The following is a 26,838-nucleotide window of genomic DNA, read 5'->3' on the forward strand; positions in this document are numbered from 1 at the left end:
CCTCTCCCAGCAGCACAGGTGCCACCCTCTTTCCAGCCCCTGTGCCAGCGTGCAGGGCCTCTCACTCTGGCCCCGTTGTACCACAGCTGCTGCCAGCCTCACCCTGGGAGTGCTAAGGACAGGAATAGAGATAAGGGAAGGAATAAGTCAGGTAGAGCAGCCTCTCATCAGAAGACATATTTTCTCAGTGTGAGAGTGCTGCTTCCCACCTCTCTGGCTGACTTAACCTCTCCACAGTGGCTGACTGCCATCCACGTAGTATCTGACTATTTAAAACATCTTATAAGAAAACCAGAAAATGTATTACCCTTTAACCATCTGCTCTATTACCTTTACCCAAGAGTTGGGTCTCACATAAAGAAACATTCTCATGCCATTTTTAATACAAGAGGGGTAAGAAAAACGTCTGTGGTGCCACAGCGACTTGAAGCTGCAGCTCTTGCATTTTATCTGTAACTTACCTGTCATTGTGTAAATTTTCTTACAAATAAAATCCATCTTTGAAAAGCAAAATAATCTCTAAGCAGGAATAGTGGGTGGCCCAGCTCCCCAGTCTCTGTGGAGGGCAGTTCATTCAGAAAGCAGAGGGTGGTGTTTCCAGAGCTTCCTTCACAGAACTGGAACTTGTGGGAGACTCACAAGTCTGTGGAAGAGGCAGGCTGAGTTAATTTGCTGCTTTTGCAAAGCTGCTGTATTCACATGGCACAGGGGTTATAGGTACTCTGTGCCACACATTTCTGCTATACAGAATGAACCCTTAACACATGATAATCACAGTTAACTTTGTGCTATGTATTTCTCTCAAGTTCACGAGTAAGTCACTGAACTCTTCAGCACAGTATTCCTCTTGGTCTCTGCTTGATAGGCTGAAATTCTTTTTGCTGAAATCAGAATCAGAATCCTTTTTGCTGAAATCGCCAAACACATTTTGCTTCATGATCCTAGTCTTTTAGATTTCAACAGCAAGTAACTGAGACATTCAGAATCCAGAAAGGATGATCCCCTGCAGTCACTGAGCCTGAGACACAACCAACCTGTAATAATCAGCTTTCAGTCAGTGTCAGTAGGATGGTACACAACTCTCTCAGTCCAGCTAACTTCAGAGGCAGCAGGAGGATCTAGAGGCAATTCACTGTAGGGGACCAAGTGATGCTTCAGACTCAGGGACCTGGGAAAGATGGGAATGTTTGTGGAATAAACTGAAGGGTGCAGTGATTTAAATGACTAAAAGAGAGGTAACCTCATGAAACCAATAATCCTTAATCTGCAGCATGTCCTGTGTCACACACTCCTGCTGGGCTGCTGCACTTCCTTCTTCCTTTTATCATCCCAGGCTCCCATGCCTCTCTTTTTATCAGTCTTACTTTGCTTCTCTGTGAAACCCAGTCAGAACTATCTTGCACACTTCAAACTAATGCCTGTACTTCAGCCTCCAGGACTGGCTTACTTTCCCCATCCTGTTGTTCTGTGATTGTAGCCAAACTTCTGGCATAATTTATTTAGCATGATGCAACTTAAAAATCACTGAGTCATCCTCAAGCACATCTAATAATGCCTTGTATCACTTCCTCAGGATGGTCTTGAGAAACTGGTCTTTTCCCTTTTTATTAACAGTGTCATTCACAGAGGTAAGCAAAGCTAGCTGAATAAAAATGCACGGTAGGAATTGATACAGTACAATTGATACTGACTGAAGTGACATACTGAAGTGAGATATTCCTCACTATTATATTGTTTGAACTTTTATTCAGTAACAGTTTTTCCCCAGAGCAATACATAATGACTAAATTGTTTTTAATGTATCTGACAAGAAGCAGGAAAGCACACTAATATCCTCCTATTCTGAAGTATTAGCAAGGAGGATTGGAATTGTAAATTTTGTTACTGATTTTGTCTTTTAGTAAAGAGAATTAGAAGGCCAGAATGGTAATAATAATTCTCTGAATATGCATTTTTGTTAATTCAGTACAACATTTGCTTGTTGTCCTCTCCCAGTGTGAAGGTTCTTGGAATGTACAATAGTGTATGGAGATCTTCACAGAATTACCTCAAGTAATGCTGAAGTATGATCCCAAGCAATGCTGCACACCTCAGGTGAACTACAGAAATAAAAGTTGCTGTTGCCTTGGCCACCATGTTTGGCACTAGGTCACAAGGGCAGTCCATGAAAACCACTGAGAACCCTACTAGGTGCCCCATGCTGGCTGCCCTCTTTATCCTTCTTTTCTGGTGTTAAATTTGTCAGTGCATACAAAGTTATCTTCAGCAAATACGTGACGCACTGGAAATGTACAGACTCAGAAACCAGCACCTATCCTGAGCACACAGGCACAACCTCCACGGTGTGGAGATCTGTGGATGTGGAGGAATGTGGCAAGGGTTGAGGAGAATGCTGACCTGTGTTTCAATTCCTTTGTGACACTTGAGAGGATATGCCAGAAAGTGCTGAGGTTACTCACATGATCTTCCAGCACTTCTGTTTCCATGCTCTGATACTGATCTAATCTCTGTCCTCTGTGACCAAGTGGGAAATGCCAACTAGACAGTGGAGGCAACACAAAAAAGAAGTACAAGATCAGCCTGAATTTAGAGCTGTCTGCTGAACATCCAGCTATCAGCCTTGGTCTCTTTGCTCTGTTCCATTTAGATAAGACAACATTAGGATTTTATCACAGCTAAGCAGATAAAATGAAATTGTACATTCCTATATAACCCTGAACTTCAACTGGTAACCTGTACTAAAAATCCAAGTAAATAAGCCATGTTACCATTTTCTTACTGAAAATTTACTCTCTGTTAGCAAAGCAGAACTGGATAAGAATTCATTATTTGTGGAGGGAGGACATATCTAAGCAATTACCTTAAGAAAAGGACAATCTCTCTTCTTTTCTAATCTGGTTGCCTTTGGTGTGAAACCAAAGACTTGGCCTCCTCAGGTCTGATTCTGCTATTCACAGTCTGTTCCTCCTTGGGTCCACACAGTCACAAAAAATAAAGAAAATAGAGGAAACAAACAGTGGGAGAACAGTTTCTTTTCCCTCTTTTGGCTTAGATGAGTCTAATGACACAGATTCAAAGGAAGGAATTAAAGGTGATGAGGTGTATCTTGTTCCTTTGCAGCTACTGTGAATTTTGCATGGAGGCTGGTGGTACCTGCCAGCATCAGGCACTAATCAGAGCAAGAAAGAAAAGAAAACAAAATAGCCAATGCATGACTCTGCTTCTTTGACAACTGAAAATCCCTGACAAGGCTATCCTTGGATAGTAAAGGCATTAAAATTATAGTTAAAGCTCCTTGGTGGGTGAAAGATAAAATGGCTTTATAGTGAGATATAAGAGAAACCTTGTCTTAAAATGAAGTAAATAGAGGCTTCCCAACACATACAAAGTTTTTTGGTATTCCAGAGGGGGAAGAAACTTTTCAAAAGACATTCAGGAGATATTCTTATAAAAAACCTTTCTCCCTGGAGAAGCATTTAATTTTTTTTTCTTTTTACATTCCTTTGATGTACATATGCTACCAGTGTTATTTTGTGCATTTCTCTCCAAGAGCTGTTTGTATACTAAGGGCCTCACTGTGTGCAGGGGCACACAAAGATTATGCTCAAGGTATCTGTGGAGTGAAAACTGTGAAATTTGCAGGGGGTTTGTGCAAAGCAGCTGTGTCTGTGCTTAGACAGCCACTAAGGAAGCCCCACAGTCTGAATGGGCTGCTTGGTGTCTCTTTGCTCCCATCAGGCATGGCTAAACAATGCCAAGGTCAGTATAGGATGACAGGGAATAGTATATTGCAGTCAAGCAAATAAAGCCAAAACTGCCCCAAAGACTGGATAATTCTTTATCTTGATTGGTTATCTTTAGAAGATAAATGAACTGCAGCACACTTCATACTGTAAACAGTAACTTTGACTGGCCTTACTCCAATAGCAGCTGAACAAATATTTCTAACATGGACTTTTCCTCCTCCCTCTTTCCCAGATGGACAGACCACATATTTGTACAACTCCCTTACATGTGATGTGGTCAGCCAGTGGAAGGAAGCTCACAGAAATTCAGGAATTCACACGTGGAATTTACTTTTTAAGCAGCCTGAGAACCAAGCTGGGCCTTTCTAGAAGCAGGCCCAGAAAATACACAGTCCCAATTCTTGAAGAGCTGCAGCTCTTACCTAAATCAGTAGGGTATCAACAGCAAAAGGAGCTCAAAGAAGGTGGCTGGACAGGAGATGTACACATTAAATGCAGGCAGGCTCTGCACAGGAATATTATGTGAGCACTGTGAAAAACTGTGAAGATTTGCTGCATTAGTGTTTGTGGTAATTGTTTTGATAGTACTAAAAAAATACCCTTAAATTCTTAAACAGGCTTCCCAAACATTTTACTAATCCTGCAGAACTACTTTTAATAGCAAGTCCAGAAATTGCTTATAAACTGAAGGTGAACAGTAAGACTAGTTCACTACCTCAGCAGCAGTACTAGAAGAAACACTGAACTGGAAGAACTGCAGAAATACATCACATGCAATTGGAGAAAAACAGAGCTGGGAAAAATCATACCAGCTCTTGAAGAGTCAGGATTGGAAACTCCACAACTTGCAGAGTTTCAATATGCTGTATTCTGATTTGGCTAATACTTGTCTTCTCAAGCAACATTACACATTTCCATCCCCTTTTACACAGGCAGATATGGTTAGCACTTCAACTCAGTCTCTAAGTGTCCTGAATTCTTTCACTCATTTCACAGAATTACAGATCAGGTAAGGTTGGAAGGGACCCCTGGAAGTCACTTAGTCCAACCTCCTTGCTCAAGCAGGGTTCCCTAGAGCACTTTACTCAGCATTTCCTAGAGCTCTGACTGCAGCTATTACACTGTTCTGGCTTCTCTCTGGTTATCACTGCTGTTCAAGACAAATACAAAGGAAAAATTGGATGCAAGTCTCCATTTTTTTCAATTCCAAAGAGAACAGTATCCTGTATGATTCAACTAATGAAGCACACATGCTACAGATCCCATTTCCATTTATTTTTTCACATTTACATATGTTTTCTCTTTGTTATGCTATAACCTTACAGTTACTTCCTATAACAGGGGATGTGCATTCCCTACCCAGTATTTGGGAGTCAGTTGGTTGTGCCTAAATGTAGAGCCTTGCATTGAATTTCATCTTATTTTTTTCTGGACTACTTCATCAGTTTGTTAAAGTGTGCTGTTGGCAATAGATACACTGACATTTCACACAGGACATGTTTTTAGCCACTTTTTTCCAAGGACACAGAACTTACTCAATCACAGTGCTCTCTGCCACCTCCTTCACTTCCTGACAAAGAGCTTTTGAACCACTTGGTTAATTCCATTTAAATATTATGAAAGAGAAAGGTCTCAAAGTTTGATTCAGCAGGTGGGCAGAAGAGAAGCCTGGGACTGTTTGGGCTCCCCAAGGTCTTTGGCAGAGCAAAGGCCAGGCAGGTGCTGTTTGTCCTGTCAGCTGGTCCATCCCTCCTCCGGAGCTCTCACGGGCCCCGTGCACACGTGGCACTGCCCAGGATGGGAGCACGGGCTCTGCTCTGTGGCACTGCCCAGGATGGCAGCACGGGCTCTGCTCTGTGGCACTGCCCAGGATCAGGATGGGAGCACGGGCTCTGCTCTGTGGCACTGCCCAGGATGGCAGCACGGGCTCTGCTCTGTGGCACTGCCCAGGATCAGGATGGGAGCACAGGCTCTGCTCTGTGGCACTGCCCAGGATGGGAGCACGGGCTCTGCTCTGTGGCACTGCCCAGGATCAGGATGGGAGCACGGGCTCTGCTCTGTGGCACTGCCCAGGATGGCAGCACGGGCTCTGCTCTGTGGCACTGCCCAGGATGGGAGCATGGGCTCTGCTCTGCCCTGTGTGCCTCCCCAGGATGGGAGCACGGGCTCTGCCCTGTGTGCCTCCCCAGGATGGCAGCACGGGCTCTGCCCTGTGTGCCTCCCCAGGATGGCAGCACGGGCTCTGCCCTGTGTGCCTCCCCAGGATGGCAGCACGGGCTCTGCCCTGCCCACAGACCCGGGGAGGGGCAGTGCTGCAGGCTCACCTCACGGCAGGGACAGGATGACACAAGGCAGGAGTAGGAGCCACAGCTACTGCAGCTGGCACGGGCCAAGGACACACACAGAGAAACCCACACTTTGCTGCTGGTGCTGCTCAAGGCAGGACTCACCCTCAGACTCCAGTCCGGTGGCACTGGGATGAGGATGTCCTGTTATGATGTCTCCCTCCCTCCTGACATGAACAATGACTTACCATGAACAAGTTGGGATATTTTCTGAGCCACTCTTTGCTGTTGTGGGTGGGGTTTTTTGATCTTAATGAGTTATGATTAGACATCTACTGTACCTTCTCTTTCCCTAATCAACCAAAGGAAGTGACTCCAGATTTTATAAATGAAGTAACTTCCCTTACACTTTATACAAAGGATTAAGAACTCTTAACACTGCATGTATAAAAACAGATTGCTCCATCACCCTGTACCAAGAGTAAAAAGCACACAGTTGCATGCTTCGCTTGTGACCACAAGGGAAATAAAGTTTAACTAGAAAGAAATATTGACCCACACAAGGACAAGCTGAAGTATTTGAAAAAGCATTATTGAGCAGCATGCACTTTGTCCATACTGCCTGCAAGCCTTTAAGCAAATATCCTTGTTCAGTTTTTTCTGCCCTTCAGAGGGGCAAAATTGTCTTTTTAAAAGCAGAAGCTAAAGGCATAGCCTCATCCCAGGAATAAAATATCTTTTATTACACCATGCTGTTAAAGCACCCACAAGCAGGAAAGAGAACGTGTAACTACAGAAGGCAAGACAAAATAGGACTATTACTCTAGCACTTACTACTAACTTCCCTAGTACTAAGCACTTGAGAAAGACATGAATGCAGAGTATAGCACAAATGTTCCTGGAGAATCTGAAAGTAGGCCAGCCTTCAGGCAGATAGATTCTACCTGAATCTAACACTACCTCCAGAGTGCTAGATTCACCTACTGGTTGCACTCCTCCCTAGCAGAAAGAGTCTTTACTCTGATTCCTAGGACATCCTCCATCTACTTTACAGAAGCAAATACAGAAGGAACTGTAGGCTTTTAAAATTACTAGATATGAACCTACTTACTTCTTTGGAATTTCTGAGTTAGATTTCTCACCAAAGAAACAAAACAGTTCAAAGCGAAGGGTCCGAGTTCACTCTTTTTCCTTTAAGAAGATTCAACTTTCATACCCCATTACCAGCGCTCACTTTTTGAAAATGCTTTTGCAAACAAGCAGTTAAATATTCAAAGGAGAACACAGTACAGAATATATTATTTACCTCCACAGGCAGGTTGATATCTCAACTACCTGGTAAGCCAAGTAGTCCAACAAGCAAACAAACAGTGGGAGGTATCTCCAACCATTTTACCTTTGGTTGCAGAGCAGTTGAATTCAGCAGTTGCTGAATTCCTGAGGGGCTTAAAAAACTCAGAACTTTGCAAAATGTTTACAGCTGAGTAAAAAAACCACAAGTGAAACCATCAAACACTAAATTGTGAAGGGACTTCTTCAGTTTAAAGAATTATATTCTTTACCTATTAAGTACACTATACCATTCACAAATCCTTTTCTCTGTACTTTTATATTTACAGGGGTGGATATGTATTCCTATGTTTTCAAATCAGTATTCTAACATTTGTCTTTAAATTAGGTGGCAGTAAAGAAGGCAAACAACCATAAAGGTCTATTTCTAGGAAACTCTGTGAACTAAGAGGAATCAGTTCAGGGAGCTCCTAGTGAACCAATGCAACATCCTTATCAAGGTTGATCCTTTGTGCAAACATATCCTAAACACACAAAGCCAGAATCAGTCCTATAGGAAACATTTTGGGTTTAGTATTGAAAAGTACTTGACTACTAAACCTTGACCACTCCTATCCCCAGAGCTCTCACCTACAGGTTGCTGCTACAGAAGGCTATAATCCCAAACCCAGTATGGTAAAGATGCATGGCAAAGTAAAATAATTTGCTTTCTGTTGCTCAGCAGGCCAAGACACAAAACTGTTCTACTGCCAATGCAAGATCCAGGCTGAAGCTGCAAGACCTTCATCTATTGTGTCTTAACTTAGCACTGAGGATGGTAAATAAAAATCAATTCACCAAAAAGTAACAAGGTCATTGAAAGATTTTAACTTTTGTTATTTGCACCCTCCTCAATGCTATTTGGTTGTGCTTCATATCAGTTCCAGCCCACCATACAAAAAAGCTTTCTACACAGGTTCCATGGTAAGTGTAGCATACCCAGATACCCACAAACTGAAAAATACAGGACAAATAAGTTTTTATGCAAATTTATTAATTAGCTTTAACAATAGTAATACATAAATCAATACTATGTCCAGCATAAGGTTGTATAATAAAATATTCTGGTAAGATTGATTTCTAGTGCGTACATTTTTAAGGGCAGTTTTCATCCAATTTGGACATTTTTAAAAAAAAATAAATAAATACAAGGCCAAAAATGCTTACTTAATGAAAGTCCTGCTAAGAAAGACTTCAGGCTCCACACTGCTTCAAAGCACTACTGAGTACAGGTGTCAGCACACATCTTGGACTCACACACAAACGGGCTGTGCTCAAGCAGCATACACTGTTTTTGACATCCAATGCAGACCAATACACACAACTTTTCAAATTTAAACCTCTTTGTTTGTCTTCAAACTAGCATTCACTTTTCTATTTTAGGATTGTCTTGCCTTCCAGCTGTGATGTGCACATATGAATCCTAACCACATCATGTTTACCAAATACAAGGCTCCAGTCCTCTCCTAATAGTACTGCACTATCTAGTGGAACTACTTATGAAACAAATTGCTACTCAAATGAAACAAGACTAAATTGTTCTTGGAAAAAGGAAAAAAAAAAAGTATTTGGGAACAGGCAGGAACATGGCATGCTCCCAGCTCTATTTGTCACATTTTTGGAGCTCTCTGGACTTCAGAAATACATCCTCTCTGGGATGGCTGGTGCTTAGTGCTACAGCATTACATTTTAGGCACCCTGGGTTCTGTGCACTGTAGACAGCACAAAAAAAAAGCTGCATTTTCAGCTTTGTTTCCCTGATGGCCAATGAGTCCAAGATATACAGTGGCATTCAGATTTTTTTCAAAGTGCAGTATAGAGGCATTCACTGACATTTGGACTACCTTTATATTTAACACTATTAAAATCTGGTCCCAATTTAAATTAGATACACATGACAAAATCTATTTGGCAAATCAGAGCTATTTTATTTACTAGTGTACTTATCATATACCACATAAAGCTATCCTTTGGACATATTTACTCTACAAATCTAGATAAGCTTGTTTTATTTGTCTTCTGACAAATTCTGCTGATGGCAAAATTCCCTTTTCCTTAAGTTACACTCAGGATTGAGTCACAAATTTTAAACCTACTCTAAATTACATATTTTACTTTATTGTATCAAAACAAAACCCAAATGCTTGGTCAAAGTATAAACACTTATAAAGCTAGTGAAAACATCCCTGAGAAGTTTTCAGCAACATAGAGTAATTATTAGGTTTGGTCCATTAGAGGAGAAAAATCATTACATCCAGTTATTGAAAACTATGGACTACAAGTGCATTGGTTGTACATTGGATTCCCATTCATTCCATTTCACACCTGTCACAAAACAATATATCTGAGACAAAAGCCACTAGAGGTTCTTTACATGCTTTGATGGATAATGTAATTGTTACAAAATCTGATGACTGGCCTAGATTCAGCCCTGGTGTAACGCCTTTAATTTCAATGGAGTTCACACACATTCCAGGGTAGAGTCTGGCAGCATAAATGACTGTGAAGGACAGTACCTAAAATTAAAAAAACCCTTAAAAGTTACAGAGGATACTTTTCAGAAGTTGCTGACATTATGTTTTCATATACTACTTATTCTGCAAACAAACATTTTACCAATATTTAAATTTAGAAGTCAGACTGCCAAGCCATAGGAAAACTCAGAACACCACCAGGTTCAACTCTACTGAGAAAGCGAAGTGCATAATTTCCACAAAAGTGCACATAGGGTTAATGACTCTGAAAGTACTGTGTTAGTACACAAGCAGGGTAAAAAAAACCAAAACTAACAAAAAAGGCAAGAGCTTATTGAACAGAGGGGATGTATCATTTTCATTGCTCTGAAGCTGCTTTAGAGGGCCTCTCAGTCCATCAACTCATTGGTTTAGCACTATTTTAGAACAAAGCCAAAATCCACATACACATCAGATAAATGCAAGTAATCCACCTATTGCATGAAATATTAACTATTTTCAAATGCAATTGTTTTCAGAAACCCTAATAAAGCCTGATATATTGGAAAATTAACTAAAGCTTCTTGTACTCTGAGGCAAAAACTAAGTTAGCACTAGAATTTATCTTTCTGTACCAGTACTCCTGACCTTAGCACTTTCTGCTACATCAAACCCAAGCAAACCTGCCATTTGCAATTTAAAAGCCATGCTTTGTAATATTACATCAATAGCTTCTGCTAAATGAGGCTGCTTTACTCTAACAAGTGCAACAAAAGTGTAATACAATATCTTGTACCTAACAGTATTCTAATTTGTAAGGAAACATGCAAAAAACCTGCAAAGGTGTTTCCATAAAGTTAAACCAAAACATAAAATACTATAAAGGTTTTGGGGAAAAAAAGATTAAATTGTTTATTAGAAGAATAAAGAAGGATCATAGAATATTGTGAGTTAGAAGGGACCCACAAGGACCATCGAAGTCCAATGTTTAGAGAGGATGTTTATACCAGTTTAAGAATAAAGGTGAGCAGAACTGTTCATGGTAAAGGAATATTGGAGAAAAACTCCAAACAATCAAATACTGCATAAAAAGTTATTCTGAAGTAACTAAAAGGAAGGACAAGACCCCATTTTACTCAATGAACACAAGAATTATCCAGAATTCATGGTAAATTGAGTCTGTATAATCACTTAACCACAGTATCACTGTAGGGGTCAGCCATGGAACTTGAACAGTATTTTTGTGATCAAACACCAGACTTGTGGGGAACCTTTGACACTGCAGCTGTCAAGATCCAGCCAGGCTGTCCTCTGCCAAACATAAAACATTTACAGGGTCACTGTAAAATGAGTTTTCTCTCTTGGGAAAGCTTCCCCAAAGAGCTAAGTTATGCATTCAACTCTAGAGAAACACCTCAAACAGGGTCATAAAAGGAAGTATATGTGCTTAACCATGGCATTTGTGAAGCGAAGTTAGTAAAGAGAAGTGGATCCTTTCAGACAGTAGATGTGTTACCAGGTGGTGAACTGTCAGGGGCTGTTTTGGGATCAGGAGTGTGACAAACAAAAAGTTGTTTTCCCAAGCTTTTTTGGGCAAATCTGAAGTACATTATGTGGCCCATTGCAACAAAAGACACAGAAATAAGCACCAATAAGCCAAAAGCTTCAGGGTTTGGGGCCAAGATGACCATGATGAAGTGCAGCAAGTCAAGAAGATAATTCATGGAGTTTTGGACACCGTTTATGATGCCTCTTTCAGATTCTATGACGTTTTCTTGGAGTAACTGTGTGACAGTCAAATCAAAGGACCAAAGGCCTATGGAGAGAGAAGACAATTAGCCATACTGCTGGGCTTCTCATGGCAAACTCATCACTGGCACAATTCAATTCATCCTTCCAAGCACTCACTTCTGCCAAAAATAGACAGCATAAGACATCCTCTTGCTGACTAGAACTGATTTCACACTCCCAGTCAAGAGCAATTGACTTTCCTTTTACAAAATATTTCATGAAATAATACATAAAGAAACTTAATACATGAAGTTGCCTGACACATCCTGTTTCATCGTGACTAAGGAGTCAATGTTTTAGTCATCCTTTTCTTGTTTAAATAGCTGGCTTACAGCTATTTACAGTGTATTCATCCTAGGTGCAATCACTAAAGTTCTGTATTTAAAAAACCCACAAACATATTTTAAATTATGCAAAATACACAATAATTTCAAATAGGTGACATCAGCTTCCATACTGGTTTAGTCTGTTCATGACTCAGCTTTAGAAGCTTATCTTGCAAAAAAACTTAATGCATGTGAACCAAGTATTTTATTCCTCCAGAATTCAGCAAAAACTGCAGAAATTGAGGATAATGATTCTACAGATGACCATTACTGTCCATTACATTTATATGTTAGACTGCCTATTCTGTTGATAGATACTAATGTTATACTGACCAGCAATACCTCAAAATCTTAGACTGTCATCCAAATCACAGCTTCCTTTCTAAATGACAATTTAAATAAATGGATTAATTCAGTAAACTCTGAAAGGCAAAGGTTTTCATAGCAGATGTGTTTGGTGCTGTTTCCTAGTAACAAGTGGTTTCATTTGGTCATGAACAAAAATAATTTAGAGATAAGCTTTCCAAAAAATATTTTACAATCATCTCCAAATGTGGTAACTTTTCTCCTATTAGTGACATAAAATATACATGGAGTTAGAACTGCAGTCTTCACCCTAGTGATACTCTTGCAGGATCATTTCATTTTTATGTGGATGTATAATCAACTAGCCCCAGAAACAAGACGTAACATTCCAATTATTGCCTCTAATTCTAAAGTTCTATTTAGTTGACAGGCACTGTAACTTTTAGAGTTAAAAGCAGACATTAAATCAAATTGTAATAGAGATGTAATACTTACCAACTCTAGCAGCAATGACTCCTGCAAACAGGAGACTAACAGAGATTAAAGGCACAGGCTCAGGACTCATCTCTGGGTCACTGTTAGCAGGAGCAATAGACCCGTTTAACAAGTTGGGCATTCCAGTTGCAAAAATCATTTCAGATTCTGGAGATGCTATAGTAGGCAATGGCTCATTTTCAAACAGCCTGGCACTGATGTCAGCAAATGGAGAAACAGTCAGATCCATAGGGCTTCCAGGCATAAATACAGAGACGACACATAAGATCAGACACGCAATCTGAGCGACTCCAGAAATAAGGCCCGTGCGAATGAGGCCACATCTGCGCCGGAGCCAAGTGAAAGCCACTGTGCCCATGATTCCAGTGACTGCTGAGGCACCCATGAGGAGGCTTAGCACAGAGCCACTCAGCCCCTGAGTGTATGCATAGCCTGTAGTGATACAATCGAATCCCAGAACAGTCATATAGAGGAATGCAAGGCCCATGCCTGCAAGGAACACCGGCTGGTTGTAGTACGCAACCCATCCGTCCCGGAAGGTTATGAAAGGTTCGGCAATCCGGGCAGCGCAGCCGACTTCCTTCTCCTGCTGGGGCTCAAAGCCAGCTACATCTTTCTCAATAATGAGCTGCACTCCTTCAGCAGGTTTCATGTCACTCTCTGTAAACAGAAATGGAGCTGTCAGATACGCTCCTGCCTGCAAAATGCACAGTGTAAAGCAACAGATGATTGTTTGCCAGAAGTTCACTACTGCAGAAATGCATCAGTCAAGCTCCACTGCCAAGCTTTCTCTTAATTACCTAAATTAAAATCATTTAAAGCCTTCTAAAATCCTACCTGGGGAGCAAGATCAAGTACAGTTTATCCCTATCAGTTTAATTAATTAAACAGTGATAGGAAAAAGCACTGCCTGCTTCTAGCTGAGAATTCCCCAGCTCCACAGAGAAATTATTTGTTTAACGAATGCCAGTGTTAGTTGGCATTTTAACACAGCTTTGTATGCTTAAAAGCACTGAATGAAAAAAGGGCATACTTAAACATCTGTCAGTATCTCATGTCAAGGCTGAAGCCTATCCAGAGTCAAGAGCTTTCAAAGCTCAACTTAAAAAGAAAGAAACAACAAACCACAAACCTATGCATTTCTACCACTCCATTAACACTGCAATAAAGGAAAAAGGCACTTCCACTGATCACAAACAAAAATCCAAAAACTCATATCACTATTTACACTACTAAGGAGGACAAATTCCACAAATGTCTGGATGCCTGAGCACTGCTTTTACACTATAAAGTTCAAAACTAACTCCACATACAGCAAGTGAGATGCATGAAGTACTTCAGCAACTTTTAAAAACACAAGTCTTCTAATGAAATCAGAACATTGCAACAGCAAAGATTAGTAAGTGTTTCCTATATATTGACATTTGCTAAATGCTTCATTCTCCAGAAGTATTTAAAAGCCAGTTCCAAAGCTGTGGAGCCTTCCACACTCTCTTGTTCTCTAATACTCAACTGCCAGCAGCCTGGTCCAACAGCTTACTGGACCAGCACCATGGATCTGATGGCTGGGAAGATAGATCTCTTCAGCAGTTTTAATAGCAGCTTGTATGACAATATTGTGAGACAAGATTGATTGTTAGCATTTAAACAAAACCCACGAATTATTATTTCAAAAAAACCCTAAATAACCCAATAATAAAAACACAAACAAAAACCCACCACCTATGCTAGGCTGGGGGCCATAACATGAGCTTTCAGTAATGTTACATACTGCTACCTTAAAAATGGGGAAACACTTAAGTTTAGTATTTCAGCATCTAACATTTCTATTACTTCACAATAAAAAGTGTGTTTCTGAATTTAAATGTCTGATATTGAGTCTATCTAAAGTAACTTTAGTATCAATTTTAGTGCTACTTATAGTAATAATAGCCACAGTCATCTGCACTGCAAATCCCACTTGTACTGCTTGGCCAAGGAAGCAGAGCTGAAGGCCAAAAGAGTTCATTTTTTTTCCTCCACCATTTCCTGCAGCATGTAAAAATCATTAAGTCATGCCAGAATAGAAGTATGACCATCTATTCTAGAAACTCCTGAAAGCCTGTTAGTACTAGGTGTAAGCAGAGATGAGTTAGCAAGGAATAGTCTTATAGAGCCGAGCACCTGGTCCAGCTTATCAGCTATAGTATAGATGGATAGGAGTATTCCTTATGATGAGCCTGAAGGCAGACTTGCTCTAAGGGGTTAACAAAGAGAAGACAATTCACTCTGTGGCTTCATTTTATGAAATTCCTCAAAAAGCTGCACCAAGTATTGTTGCTTAGATTAGTCTCTGGTATCTATACCCCAAACCTGCAATCTCCAAGCCAGGAGTAGAAAGCTACTTAGCCTCAAAGCAGTGCCTGTGGAAGACAAAAGTCAACACTTGGCTTGACTGATGCAATGAATATACAGTGAATTTGAGTAGGTACATGTCTGTGTTTTCAATACCTTTCTTTACATTCAGCTGTTTCAGTTCCGATGCTTCAACTTTTGCAGATTTGTGAGCCAGAGTAGGGGTTTTCTGGTAAACCTTCCAGAGCAGCAGATATTCCACACACATGGACATCAGGTTCCAGCCAGAAATGAATCCACAGCCAATCATGGGGGAGCCAAATGTCATTATCTGACCAACAGCCATTGGGGCCAAGATATTGGTCAGTTGATCAATTCTTCTTATTGTGGCATTCATATCTGTCAGAAATTATTTGATGATGAAATGACTGGAGAACACTTACAATTCATTGACAAAATTGTGACTTGCACATGTATAAAGGTAAAGCTACAAGTCCTGCTCCAACTGTAACTGGTTCCAGAAATAACCAGAGGCACCTTCAGACTATTTCAATATTTAAGTTGACTGCAATCAACCAAGGTGCTTGTAAGCCAAAACCCGACTCGTTCCAGTTTTGCCTGCATGAGGTCTCCCAGGTTTAGCATGCTGGGTTCACAGTGGCAGCACAGTCCTGTTCATCATGAGATCAGGTAAAACTTCTCATCATAAGAGGAGATCACTTTTACACAGCACTGATACTGTGGACTCTGAGCTCCAGCCCTGTAACACACAAACCTAGCATGCACAGCTCCAGGAATCTCAGAAGGTGGAATTGTTCCTTGGGAAGATAGACTACTATCTCCCAACACTGGAACACAGTATTCTTAGCCTTCTCCATTCACTTCTAATAACTGGTGGCCAAAGAACCACTGTGATAGCAGCAGAACTTTGAAATGGCTTTGACATTTCCTTGTTAAGTCACATTGGTTGATGGCAGCTGTAGGCATCCTTAGATCTTACTGAGCAAAGTCCTCACTCCTTTCTGGTCCTTTGATGTTTACAGTCAAAACAAGCAACCCATTCTCAGCATAAATGCATCTTTCATTAGCTGCTAGGGAACACCTCACCCTTCTCAATCTTATCTACTTTACTGTCATTAAGCTGTCTGGGTTCCAGTAAGTTTCCAATTAACAGTGCCACTCTTCCACTCCTACAAATTGCTAGACAGTGGTTTCACACATGAAGCCCCTTTTGGAGTTCTACTATAAAACCAGAGTTTGTGAAGGCCAAGTGAAATTCTACATCAGCATGAAGCTGCTTTATTGAATCTTTATTCTGTAGAGAATTAGTCCTCAAAGAAACATTTGGGTTACTCTATTTCAAAGTAAATTGAATGTTAACCTAGTTAACCCTCAGTTAAATAGTTAAGTGAGATAATTGCATAATATTTGGCTTTAAAAATTCCAACCAACTAACCTTTGTTTTTTTGAGTTGAGTTGTAATTCCACTCAGAAAAGGTACAAAGAATGAGCAGGAAAACTAATCAAGGACAACAGAGAAGGTAATTGTTTATTTCCCTATTCCACTAACTTGCATAACTAAGATTTCTCTTTGAGGAAAGGTAACAAAGCAGAGATGGACAATGATATTTGCTGCAAAGTCAGTGTCAGCACTTAATTTTAATTACTTTTTTCTTTTACGTTAAGGAGTTTCAATAGGTCCCAGGTTCATCATGATTAATCAGAAAACAAGCCTGTTCAGTCTGGAAGGGATGTCTCAGATAAATCTGTTGAACTAAGGTGCTTAATCCAGTGGTTGTTTCCATTCTCAATCACGTCATAAGAGAATTTCCAATAATCTCTTGCCTGATTTCTCAGTACAAATTGTAAGTGGTGATACAATTGTGCCTGAGCTCATGAAGCAGTAAAGAGGCAGGACTGACTCCCAGGCAGCAGTTTCTCTGCAGGTGTGGTCTGTGCTTTATCTCATGTGTTATGTGGGACAGGGATGGGGAGATGATTTGCTGAGTAACATCTGACACAACAAGAATTTTAATAGTTCTCATTAACCTAAGACTTTTACAGATAGCTGCTATTTTTCTACCTGTGATTCACATGTGTAAAGAAAGGTCACCTGTATTACAGCTCTACAAAAGGCATGACCTAGAAAGGCACTGCAAGGTCAAAATAAAAGATTAAGGAAGATAATTTGTGGACTGGGAAATAAAAGTATGACACTTTTAATGCATCTAAGAATTAGCCTTTCCTGGATGAAAAGGATAAATAATATTTCTTCATTGGAGCTAAATAGCAAGTAAAAATCTGGAATACAGGATTGAAATTTCCAAAAGGACTCTGAACTTTGTGGGCAATTCAGGCAGCTTTATACAAAATTAGAGTCCAGAAGCTGAAATGCTGTCTAAGCCTGAAGGTATCTAAACTATAGAGGTGAGCCATAGAGGTCTGGGTAATGTTAAACTGCTCTGTGCCTTGTTTGCAGTTCAGTATCAGTTCCTCTATCTGAGAAGGCTTAAGTCCCCTTATGGGGTTGATTCAGAGCCTGTACAGCCTGACCAAATTCATCACAAAAAATGCTGCTTTGTTACAATCAGAGGAGCAGCACAGCCAAAGATTGCTGTACACCCTTTGATGTAATTTGTATTGTGCAGCCTTGGTGAGTCCCAGTCTCTCACATCCAAGAAGTTTCATGACTACCAAGCTGCAATAGGATATAAATGGGAATTAATTCCCTCTCTTAGTAGTATCAGTGTCACTGTGCAAGTGCAGGGCACAGGGGGAAAAGCAAACATAAAGAATCTTTTGCCTAGAAAGTATTTTGTCTGTAGTCTATGCTCAAAAGTACCTGATGTCAAAGGAAAGCAGAGCTTGCAATTCTAGCTGAAGGGAAGTTCACAGCTCTGAGTTAGACATCTAATGCTAGAGAAATGCAAGGTTTCAAGTGTGCCTGCATGCACAGTATTACCTACTGGCAATTCCCTAATATACCTATTTAACTGTTCTGGGCTTCATTCTCATGCATCTTTTTTTGATCCCTATGAGAGGAGCCCAGTTTCGCAAGAGTTCTCTGCTTCATTCCAGGGACCTAAAAATAAAGTATTGCAACACTTGGCTTGTTCAGCAAGACTAGTTTTCCTAACAGAGCTGCAGCAGGACTAAGAGGAGGGCAAAACAAGTTTGGAGATGCCTAACTGAATTGTAATCACAACAGTAATTTGTGATCTCAGTAGCTGTAGTCCAGAGCAAGAAAGAGCAAAATAAAGGCTGCCCTATTTTTCCTCATAATATCTGGAACTCAAAGATGCACTGATCTCTGTAAAACTCTAGTCTTAAAACAAAAATAAAATCAATCTTGGAAAGTAAGACATGCAAGATATTATAAAGGCAATATATTTCACCTGCCAGTTTGCTTCTGTCTTCCCCTGCAACCACAACAATCCAGTCCCTCTGAATTGTGATCGCTGTGGCAGTGCTGGCCAAATTGGCAATATTTGCTATTGTGATAACCAGGATATAGCACAATGTCTAGAGAGATGAGGGGAAAGAGTTAGAATGTGAGAAAACTGATGGACATCTCCACTTTCTACACAAGGAGAAAAGACTTTTATATTTGATTCCATACATTTCAGCATGATTCTTCACACAAAACAAGATCAAGTCTACAATTCCTAGCAGAAAACAATCATATCTGTTTGCCTAACATGTACAGTTTCATTTGCCAGTTTTGACTCCCAGAAATGTCTGTACAGATTAAACAATTAAAGATTAAGATAAAAACTCATCCATCTCCCAAGCTTCCCAAAGTTTCTTCACAAATTAATTTCTTATTAACAAGCTGAAGCACTCACAAGAAGCCATCCATGGTATAATGTCAAGAGCTGTGTCTTAAACAAGAAGATAATCATCAGGATAACACCACACAGGATGACAGATGAATTCTGCACAATCAAGGATGTCTGGGCCACTGTTTTAAACCAAACAGAGAGCAACAGTTATGAACATAAGAATGAGCTAAGAATGGCCATAGCTTTAATCAAGGAACACACAGATTTATTAAATAGCCTTGTTTTCCTAGTCTCCCCCAAACATAAGTGGCAAAATATACTTTATAGTAGAGTCTGAATCTTCCATTGTCTTAGAGAAACAAACTAATGTCTAATGTAACTTCGTAGCTCTTGATTTACACTCAATGTAGGTTTTCTCTCAAGGTCCCTGTTTCAAGTAGTAAAAACCTAGCTCAAGCCTCTAAAATTCATCGTCAACCTATCATGGAAAGAAAACTATTTTGAAAATTTTTGGAAAGTAAAAATTCATTTGAAGAACTTGATCCCATTTTATTTGTAAAACAGACTACAGCATACATGCAATATGCATAATGCAAATGCAGTGTGTTTACACTCAAGTGAAAGATGTTTGTATCCCCATAAAAGACAACAAAAAGACAGGTGCATGTTAGGGTTTTAATGTAAACAGAATTTGATCTGTAGCCCTTAAAGTTACATATTTTTTACCTTTTGTGTTTCCATACATCTCTACACATCACATGGGTTTAGCCTGAGTAACAGACATATCATGACATAAAACTGTTTTCCTCCTGCCTTTGAGAGCATCTCTGTATAACCATCACCACCCTGAAACCATCTGCCCTTCTTAGATAAGTAAGCCTCATTCTCATATTTGACTTGAATTAACTGTCAGCTTCACCTTTCTAGCACGAATTTGGAAGGTAAATAACCCACTCAAGGCATCTAACCTTTGAGCCTGGAGTTCTTGTCCACCCAGTCTCCAATAAGGGCTCCCAGGAGCAGAACTGATCCCGCCACAACCAGGCCATAGACTGCAGTCAGGAGCAAGCTGTTGCCATAAAGTTCCACCAGGAACACAGACACAGCAAAATGCCACATCCGATCTCCCTTGAAGAGTAAGAGAACACACACAACATTACTGGTTGCTCTTTACAGGTACACAGGTTCACTGTTTTAGTCTGGACTAAAATAGAGGTTTGTTACATGTACAGAGGTGCTGTGGGGTTTTTGTGGTTGCTGCTTTCTTAGGAGGTTTGTTGATTGATACATCCTGTCACCATTGATTTTATCCCAGTGTCATTAAGATCATCTATCCTAATCAAGTGGATCATTACACCTTTAATACCACAAACCCCAAAATGCCAGATATTTTCTATTAGTATATTACTGGACAAAGTCTGTCACCAGCCACATCCAACAAGTCTCAAAAAGCTTACACAAACTCTCTGGCACAGATCAAATATTAACAACAGATTTACCATCACTATTTAAATAACTTTTCAAGGCAGCAGTTTGCTCTTAGATGATCAAAGCCTAACTGCTGCTTTATAACACAAGAGTGAGTCAAGTGGAAACAAGTCATCATAAAATTCAGGACAGATATAGGTAAATGTTAACTGAAGTTTCTAAAAATCAATGGACTTCAGCTGTTTTTAGTGTTCAGCACTGGTATATTACTCAGAGGAGGAAGAAAGGCATAGCTCATTTAATCTGTTGTAAACCCACTGCTAGTTCAGCCTATTGCTAATTTAACCTAGTGCTTAAAATAAAACACATTCATGTCCTGATAACCACTTGCTACAGGTACAAAAAGGACACCCAAATGGTGAAACACATCCAAGTGAAGTCATTTTCATTCTATTCAAAACAGTCTCAGGTTTGCTAATAAATACATGGAGGTTTTATTGTCACATCTCACTTTACTTTTGAGCATATTGCAGCAATATATGACAGAAAATCCTTTCTGTGATCAGTACAAAACCAGATGAATAGAAATCATTCATACCATTCTAGGGCACACAGGTTGTTTAATAAGGGTCCTAGCATTGGTCTCCTACAAACCAAACATGAAACTGTTTTCTTCTGTTGCCTAATCTTAAATAAATAGTTGCCATGTGATACAGCAAAGAGTACAAATTTCTAAGGACCTCAAATATTCAGAAGGGCTGGGGGAGGTGTAACATAAAAGAACTTTTAAAAATCAAAGCCAGCAAAATCTAACCATGTAACACAGCAATCAAAAGCTTCATAAAAAGCATACTATTTGGAGGGTCAAAATAATTGCAAAGTATGATTAGCACTCAGTATAACCAGACACAAAAAGCACTTGCCTTTTAATGTTATTTGAGTTCACTGGAGTTTTCTGCAAACATTGTAACATGTAAACTTTGATACTTGTTTCCTTAAACACAGGCTGAAAAAAATTATACTCCAATCATGGGAAGAAAAATTCCATCTTTCCAAATAAAAATCCCAGGGTGTTCTGTATGCTTTTTTAAACTAAATTGACAAATGTTACTATAAGCATGATCATCTTATGCCTCCTTTTATGTATTATAAACCATTTTTCACTCAAGAGACACCTAAAGCCTTCTGTAAATATCTTCCACTTACATTCCATGGCTAGTTAGCAGAAATACATGGAAAATATCCCAGCAATGAATCCACAGGCATATCATTTCCCAATTCCACCTTTCACTTAAACTTAATACAACCTCCTGAGGTGGTACTTGATAGAATTTCACTTAAAATACATGCAGGTGAATTAACCCAGACAACTTTTATTAAGATAGAAAAACAATCAAAAAATCCCTTTTATATTAAGTTTGCCTTTTTTTTCCTCTATGCATAGATGTTTCAGTTACTGGATTCTGAGAAAATGAAAAAGGCATTTTAAAAAACACCTAAGCATGTGCAAGTCAGTGCCTGTCACTATTGTTGGAGTGAAAAACTGAATCTCACTTCAAAGTCATGGAAAGGTTAATTTGACTCCAGAGACATCCTGATTTTGCTTACACTTATCTGAGAGCCTGTGAACACTGTTCAACTTTATCCAACACATTTACCCAGAGTATTTTGATCAGGACAACCCACAGAGAAGACTTCTGGAGAAACCACAGCTGCTACAACCAGAAAGTATGATTTTCTTTCAAGAATTAAAAGCCATAAAAAAAAAAAAAAAGGCAAAGATAAAGGAGAACAATATTAGTGGATTGCAAAGCTTTGTAGCAGGTATGTTATTTCAAGCTAAGAGCTAGTGAAACTTGAACAGCAAATATTCTTTAGAGAAACAGGCAGATCCTTCATTACATACACTTAGTCCCACCGTAAAATGTGGCTTTTTGAAAACTTGTAAATAGTTACAGCTGTTCAGCATCACTATCCTTTTAAAGACAGCTCCTCCCCTTCTGTAATTATAATTACCCTTACACTGAATGTATACAATCCACGTCAGAACTGAAGCCAACAAGCTGAGGAATAGCCAGACCATCACCCACTGCCAGCCTCCTGAGGGACACAGATAAGGCTGGCAAGTTGGGATCAGCTGACCTCCTGGAAAACATTGGGCCTGACACCAACAAGGAGAACCCAGTTCCATGCTGTTCCTTTATTGCTGAGGGACAGACAGCAACAGCCCAAGGTCTGGGACTCCAGTGCAGCATTTCTGGCCAGCCTATTAAGATCCCTGAGGCCAGGCACACATTCAAACACTTGACTGAGCAAGGGCCCAACAGAGCCTGGACTTTGTTCAAGTCTGAACATGTCTGGAGATGTGACATGTTTAATCATTTACAGTTTCTCTTGGCATTTGGGAATGGCATAGTAACACAGAAACCAAATCAGCTCTATCAATTACAGCAAAACCCCATTTCTCTTGGGTTTTGTGTTGTGGACAGAGCCATTCTAAAACAAAGATGATCTATTACTTGGTGTTCTGAAGATTCAGGTATTTGTTTACTGTTTCTGGTAGCAAAAACCTTCACACTACAGGAACACCAAAGCTTAGGAGATACAAAAGGTGAAGTCCTGCACCCAGTTCTGTAAAAATAAGCTATTGCAGAATAACTTCTGGTTTTTGAGCAGATTGGGCTGGGGGTGTTTTGAGGCAAGATTTTCAGCACAAAACCCACCAGGACCTGAGCAGGTTATATTAATATTGCTAAACAGACATCTTGTAGTCTATCACTTGTTACTGTGTGCAAGATTGTTTTCTAACTCTGCTTTGCCACCTTTACTCAGGGACTCAAAGCAAGCCCACCACAGAGCTGGGAAGCACTGGCCAGAGAGGAGTAAGGAGGGTTGGCCAAATGGCCATTGAGGCACTTTGTGGGCATGACTGACAAAAACTGTGGCAGGAAATAGGTCCTGACTTCTGAAGGAACTATTTGGCTCGCTGCTTTTTAATATTAACAGCTGCCAAAATATTGCATTTGTTTAAACAAACATTTGATACCACTCAAAGACTGCTTTCATTAAGAGAAACGTCAGTACAACCTTTCAGGTTAGCGAAAGCAAGAAGCTCCAGAGTCAGGCATGCGCTGTTGTAACTGGAGATCAGCCATTTCTTCAACACATACATCAAACCAATCCAAGTGTTCCAACACAGGACCAAAACACAGCACAAAGAAAATGAGGGGAAACCTTCCATTTATTTTTGAACCAAGCCATTGTATGGAGACTTAAGATTGTGCTAAAACACACACTTAATTTTATTCTGTGAAAATGAATAAGACTGTATTTTTAGTGCATATCTTAAGGTAGCTTTTTTTTTTAGTATTCCTCAAGTGAGTAAAAGCTGGTATAGTAAGTTATATTAGCACAGAAGGAAATAATTTCAGGAAGCAAGCAATTTTACAGAGGACAACTCCTGATGCTATCAACAAGTCAGCTCGTGAGTGGCAGTATTGAGTCCATTGTAAACACTGAGCAATTCCCATTAGTAAATATGAGTCCTTTCCATATAATGCTGCAATGGGCTGTCTCTCATTCTGCTTCTCTATAAGGAGTCTCACTGGTTCTACAGTTTTTTAAAAACATTAAAAGGTACAGAATCAGTGCCTCCAAAAATTGACTACTGCACTACTCTGCACTACAACTAACCTCCTACAACATATCTTGTAAAGATTATGAAGACTTTTAACAGCAAGGTGTTGTAATAAGACCTCTGTGGTGGTGTGCTAATTTGTGAAGATTTTTGGAAAGCACCAATAAAGCTCAGATAAATCACAGCCAGATTAACAAAATCCTACTTCTACCACGGCAGTATTTTACTTACCCAAGTGGACAGTGCATGTCCAAGATAAAGAAGAAACTTTGCAGACGTAAAATAGGCAATCACAGATCCTAAATGAGAAACAAGAAACAGATGCTAAAGCAAATGCGGGCACATCCACCGCATTTCGGTACAGCAGGCGCAGCTCGCTGCCGCGGACACCGTTCTGAGAGCGGAGGGGCCAGCGGGACACGGCGCGATTTGGTGCCCCCCGCCCGCGGGCAGCCCCGCCCGGTCACCCGCGCCCGGCACCGCTCGGGGCCGGCCCGTCCGCACTGACCGCCGCGCCGCCGGCCCTCCGGCTCCGCTGCCCGCGCCATGCCGGCCCGCTCCGCCGCTGCCGAGAGAAGGGGGGGGACACGCGGCTTCGCTCCGTGTTGCCTTCCCCGACTTAGCTAGCACTGTAGCTGAAGTCGGAAAGCCTTGGCCTTATGCGCCGCGGGCGGCGGGGACGCTCCGCCGCGGAGGGGCCGAGCGCCGCTCGACGCCCGGCTCGCTGCTCTGGGCTGCCCAAAGCGTCAGGCTGGGACGCGGCGGCGCAGCGCCTTTTGTAGCGGCGGCGGCACCGCCCCGCCCGCCCCGCCCCGCCCCGGGGGCGGCCCGGCATCGCCAGAGCCCCGCGGAGCAGGAGCGGCGCCCCGAGCGGCTCCGGGGGGCAGCGCCTGGTGCTGAGCCTCGGCTCCGGGCACCGCGGAGGGCACCCCGGCAACCCTGAGCCCCTTAGCGCTGCCTCTGCGCGGCTCTCGGCTGCTCCCTTTCTGCTTTCTGGCATCTTAAAAATCGTGACGGCCTTGAATATGCTGATTCAAGAAGCTGGGGTTGTACGAGAGGCGCCAAGTACCTCAAGCGTGTGGTTGAAACACTGTAAAGGACAGAGCTCTCAATTCTGAGGTTCAAAGTAAGAAAAAACCTAAACAGGGTACCAAAAATTAAGCTAATTCAAATAGCATTTCTATTCTAATGAAGGTGGTTTAGAATTGACCCAGTTGCTGCTGGCTCAGGCTCTCTGCTTCAGATGAAGCATCCCAGTTCCTTCCATAATTACTTTTTTTGCACACTATGTGACCTACTTTTGGTATTGACTACCACAAAAACTGCATGTTTATAGAACTTAAGAAATGGTCAAAATGTACAATTAGCTAGATCTTTTTCAGGGTACTATGAAAATATACAAGAATTATCTGTCCTTGTGCGGTTGAAATCATAATGATTGTTCTTGGCTGCCAGAGCTGAGATTATATTTTCATTGTGTAATACTGTGAAGTTCCATCCTCTGTGTGTAAAATTGCTTTTGGTTTGGGTTGTGGGGTTTTTTGTTAGATTTTTTTTTTTTGGTTGGTTGGTTTTTTCCCCCCCAAGTATATAGGCCACCCCAGAAGCAAATGCCTGACATAACAGACCAATAACCTGTCCTGGTGTTGCCACTCCTGTGATCTTTTTCAAAGTATTCTTACAGTAATTAGATGACTTTCTATGCATGAATCATTGATTATACTTTGCATAATGGGAACTATACCTAGGGACAAAATAATTCAGAAATAAAATTCAATATAAACATAGGAAGCCTAAAATCGCTATTTTAATGGGATTGGTTATCCTATGTGAGTTAAGTGTTTCTTCTTATGGTATTTTCCTTAAATTTTTGCAGAAAATCTTTTCTCAGATTGTCATCAAAAGCAGAGTAAATTTTTTTAATGGTTGCAGAGTATCCCATTGGACTCACATCTTTTCCAGCCCTGTCCCTGGTATGGCCACTGTTATGGTTTGGTTACTGAATCGATGGGGTCTGATCTGGTCTGTGATGTACATCATGCATACACACATATATGTGATACAGCAGCAGCAGTAACACCAGCACAGTACTGCTGGTTAGACCTTTCTTTGTTACTAGAGAACAATGTGATTTCTAGTTTTTAGTTCTCTAGAATTAGAGTTTAAATAATCATTTCTGATTGAGTATTCACTGAACATTGGATTATATAGGTGAAATCATCATCTTGGCAATTTTTTCTACTGGTAATGAATTTGGTTTAGGTGATATTTAAGCTATGCCAAGAGGCAAAGAAAACATGGACAACATTCTTTGGTTGCTGTATGTCTCTGGGATTTCTCTCATGGAAGAATGTGTGCTCTGTCCAGCGGGACACAGAGTGAGCCCGGTGTGAGTCTGGGATGCTGCTGCAGGGGATGGCAGCCGAGGCTGCATCGTGTGTGCAGTGGGCTCAGCCCGTCCTCAGTGCACAGGGGTGCTGCACAGGACTGCACGGTGCAGATAAACCCTGCAGCTTGGCCACTGCAGCTCACACCTGTCCCAGCCCCACCACAGTCACTGCACACACTGACACAGGGTGCAGTGTCTTGCTTGCCAGCAGGCATCAGCCAGAATTTCTTACATCCACAGGCATGTGTGTTATACCCTTCTCTAACAATTTCCCTGCCAAATATCCAGAGGACTTGGATATATATCTAAAAGGCCATAGCTGATTTGTGAGGTGTTTCCAAAAGCAGGGGAGTTGGCAGGTAAGGGAAATTCATCATTTTTCTCCTAAATTTGCCACCACTTTGCTGATGATCTTCCCAACACGCTTATTAAAGTAAGTCTATGCTCAGGTTTTTTCCCCTTACAATACTGATACCCAACATAATAGAGTAACCTGAACACTTTGATTTTTACATCTAAGATGGTGCTAAAAAAAGC

At 40.8% G+C, this 26,838-nt stretch overlaps 1 protein-coding gene across 1 annotated transcript; it reads right to left on the reverse strand.

Annotated features, from left to right (window-relative positions):
* Positions 1-8,333: 8,333 nt before the first annotated feature.
* SLC40A1 (solute carrier family 40 member 1) lies at positions 8,334-24,640 on the reverse strand. The gene is made up of 8 exons (XM_054278348.1): positions 24,421-24,640; positions 24,144-24,211; positions 19,816-19,975; positions 18,911-19,026; positions 18,461-18,587; positions 15,222-15,464; positions 12,732-13,391; positions 8,334-11,629 (listed from the first exon to the last, which is right to left on the reverse strand). The coding sequence occupies exons 1-8, from the start codon at positions 24,458-24,460 to the stop codon at positions 11,310-11,312; spliced, it is 1,734 nt and encodes a 577-aa protein (XP_054134323.1). The 5' UTR covers positions 24,461-24,640; the 3' UTR covers positions 8,334-11,309.
* Between the last annotated feature and the right edge of the window lie 2,198 nt (positions 24,641-26,838).

Source organism: Melozone crissalis, unplaced genomic scaffold (assembly GCF_028551555.1).
Source record: "Melozone crissalis strain CALT ecotype California unplaced genomic scaffold, PUWL_Pcris_2 ptg000023l_1, whole genome shotgun sequence".
NCBI lineage: Eukaryota > Metazoa > Chordata > Aves > Passeriformes > Passerellidae > Melozone > Melozone crissalis.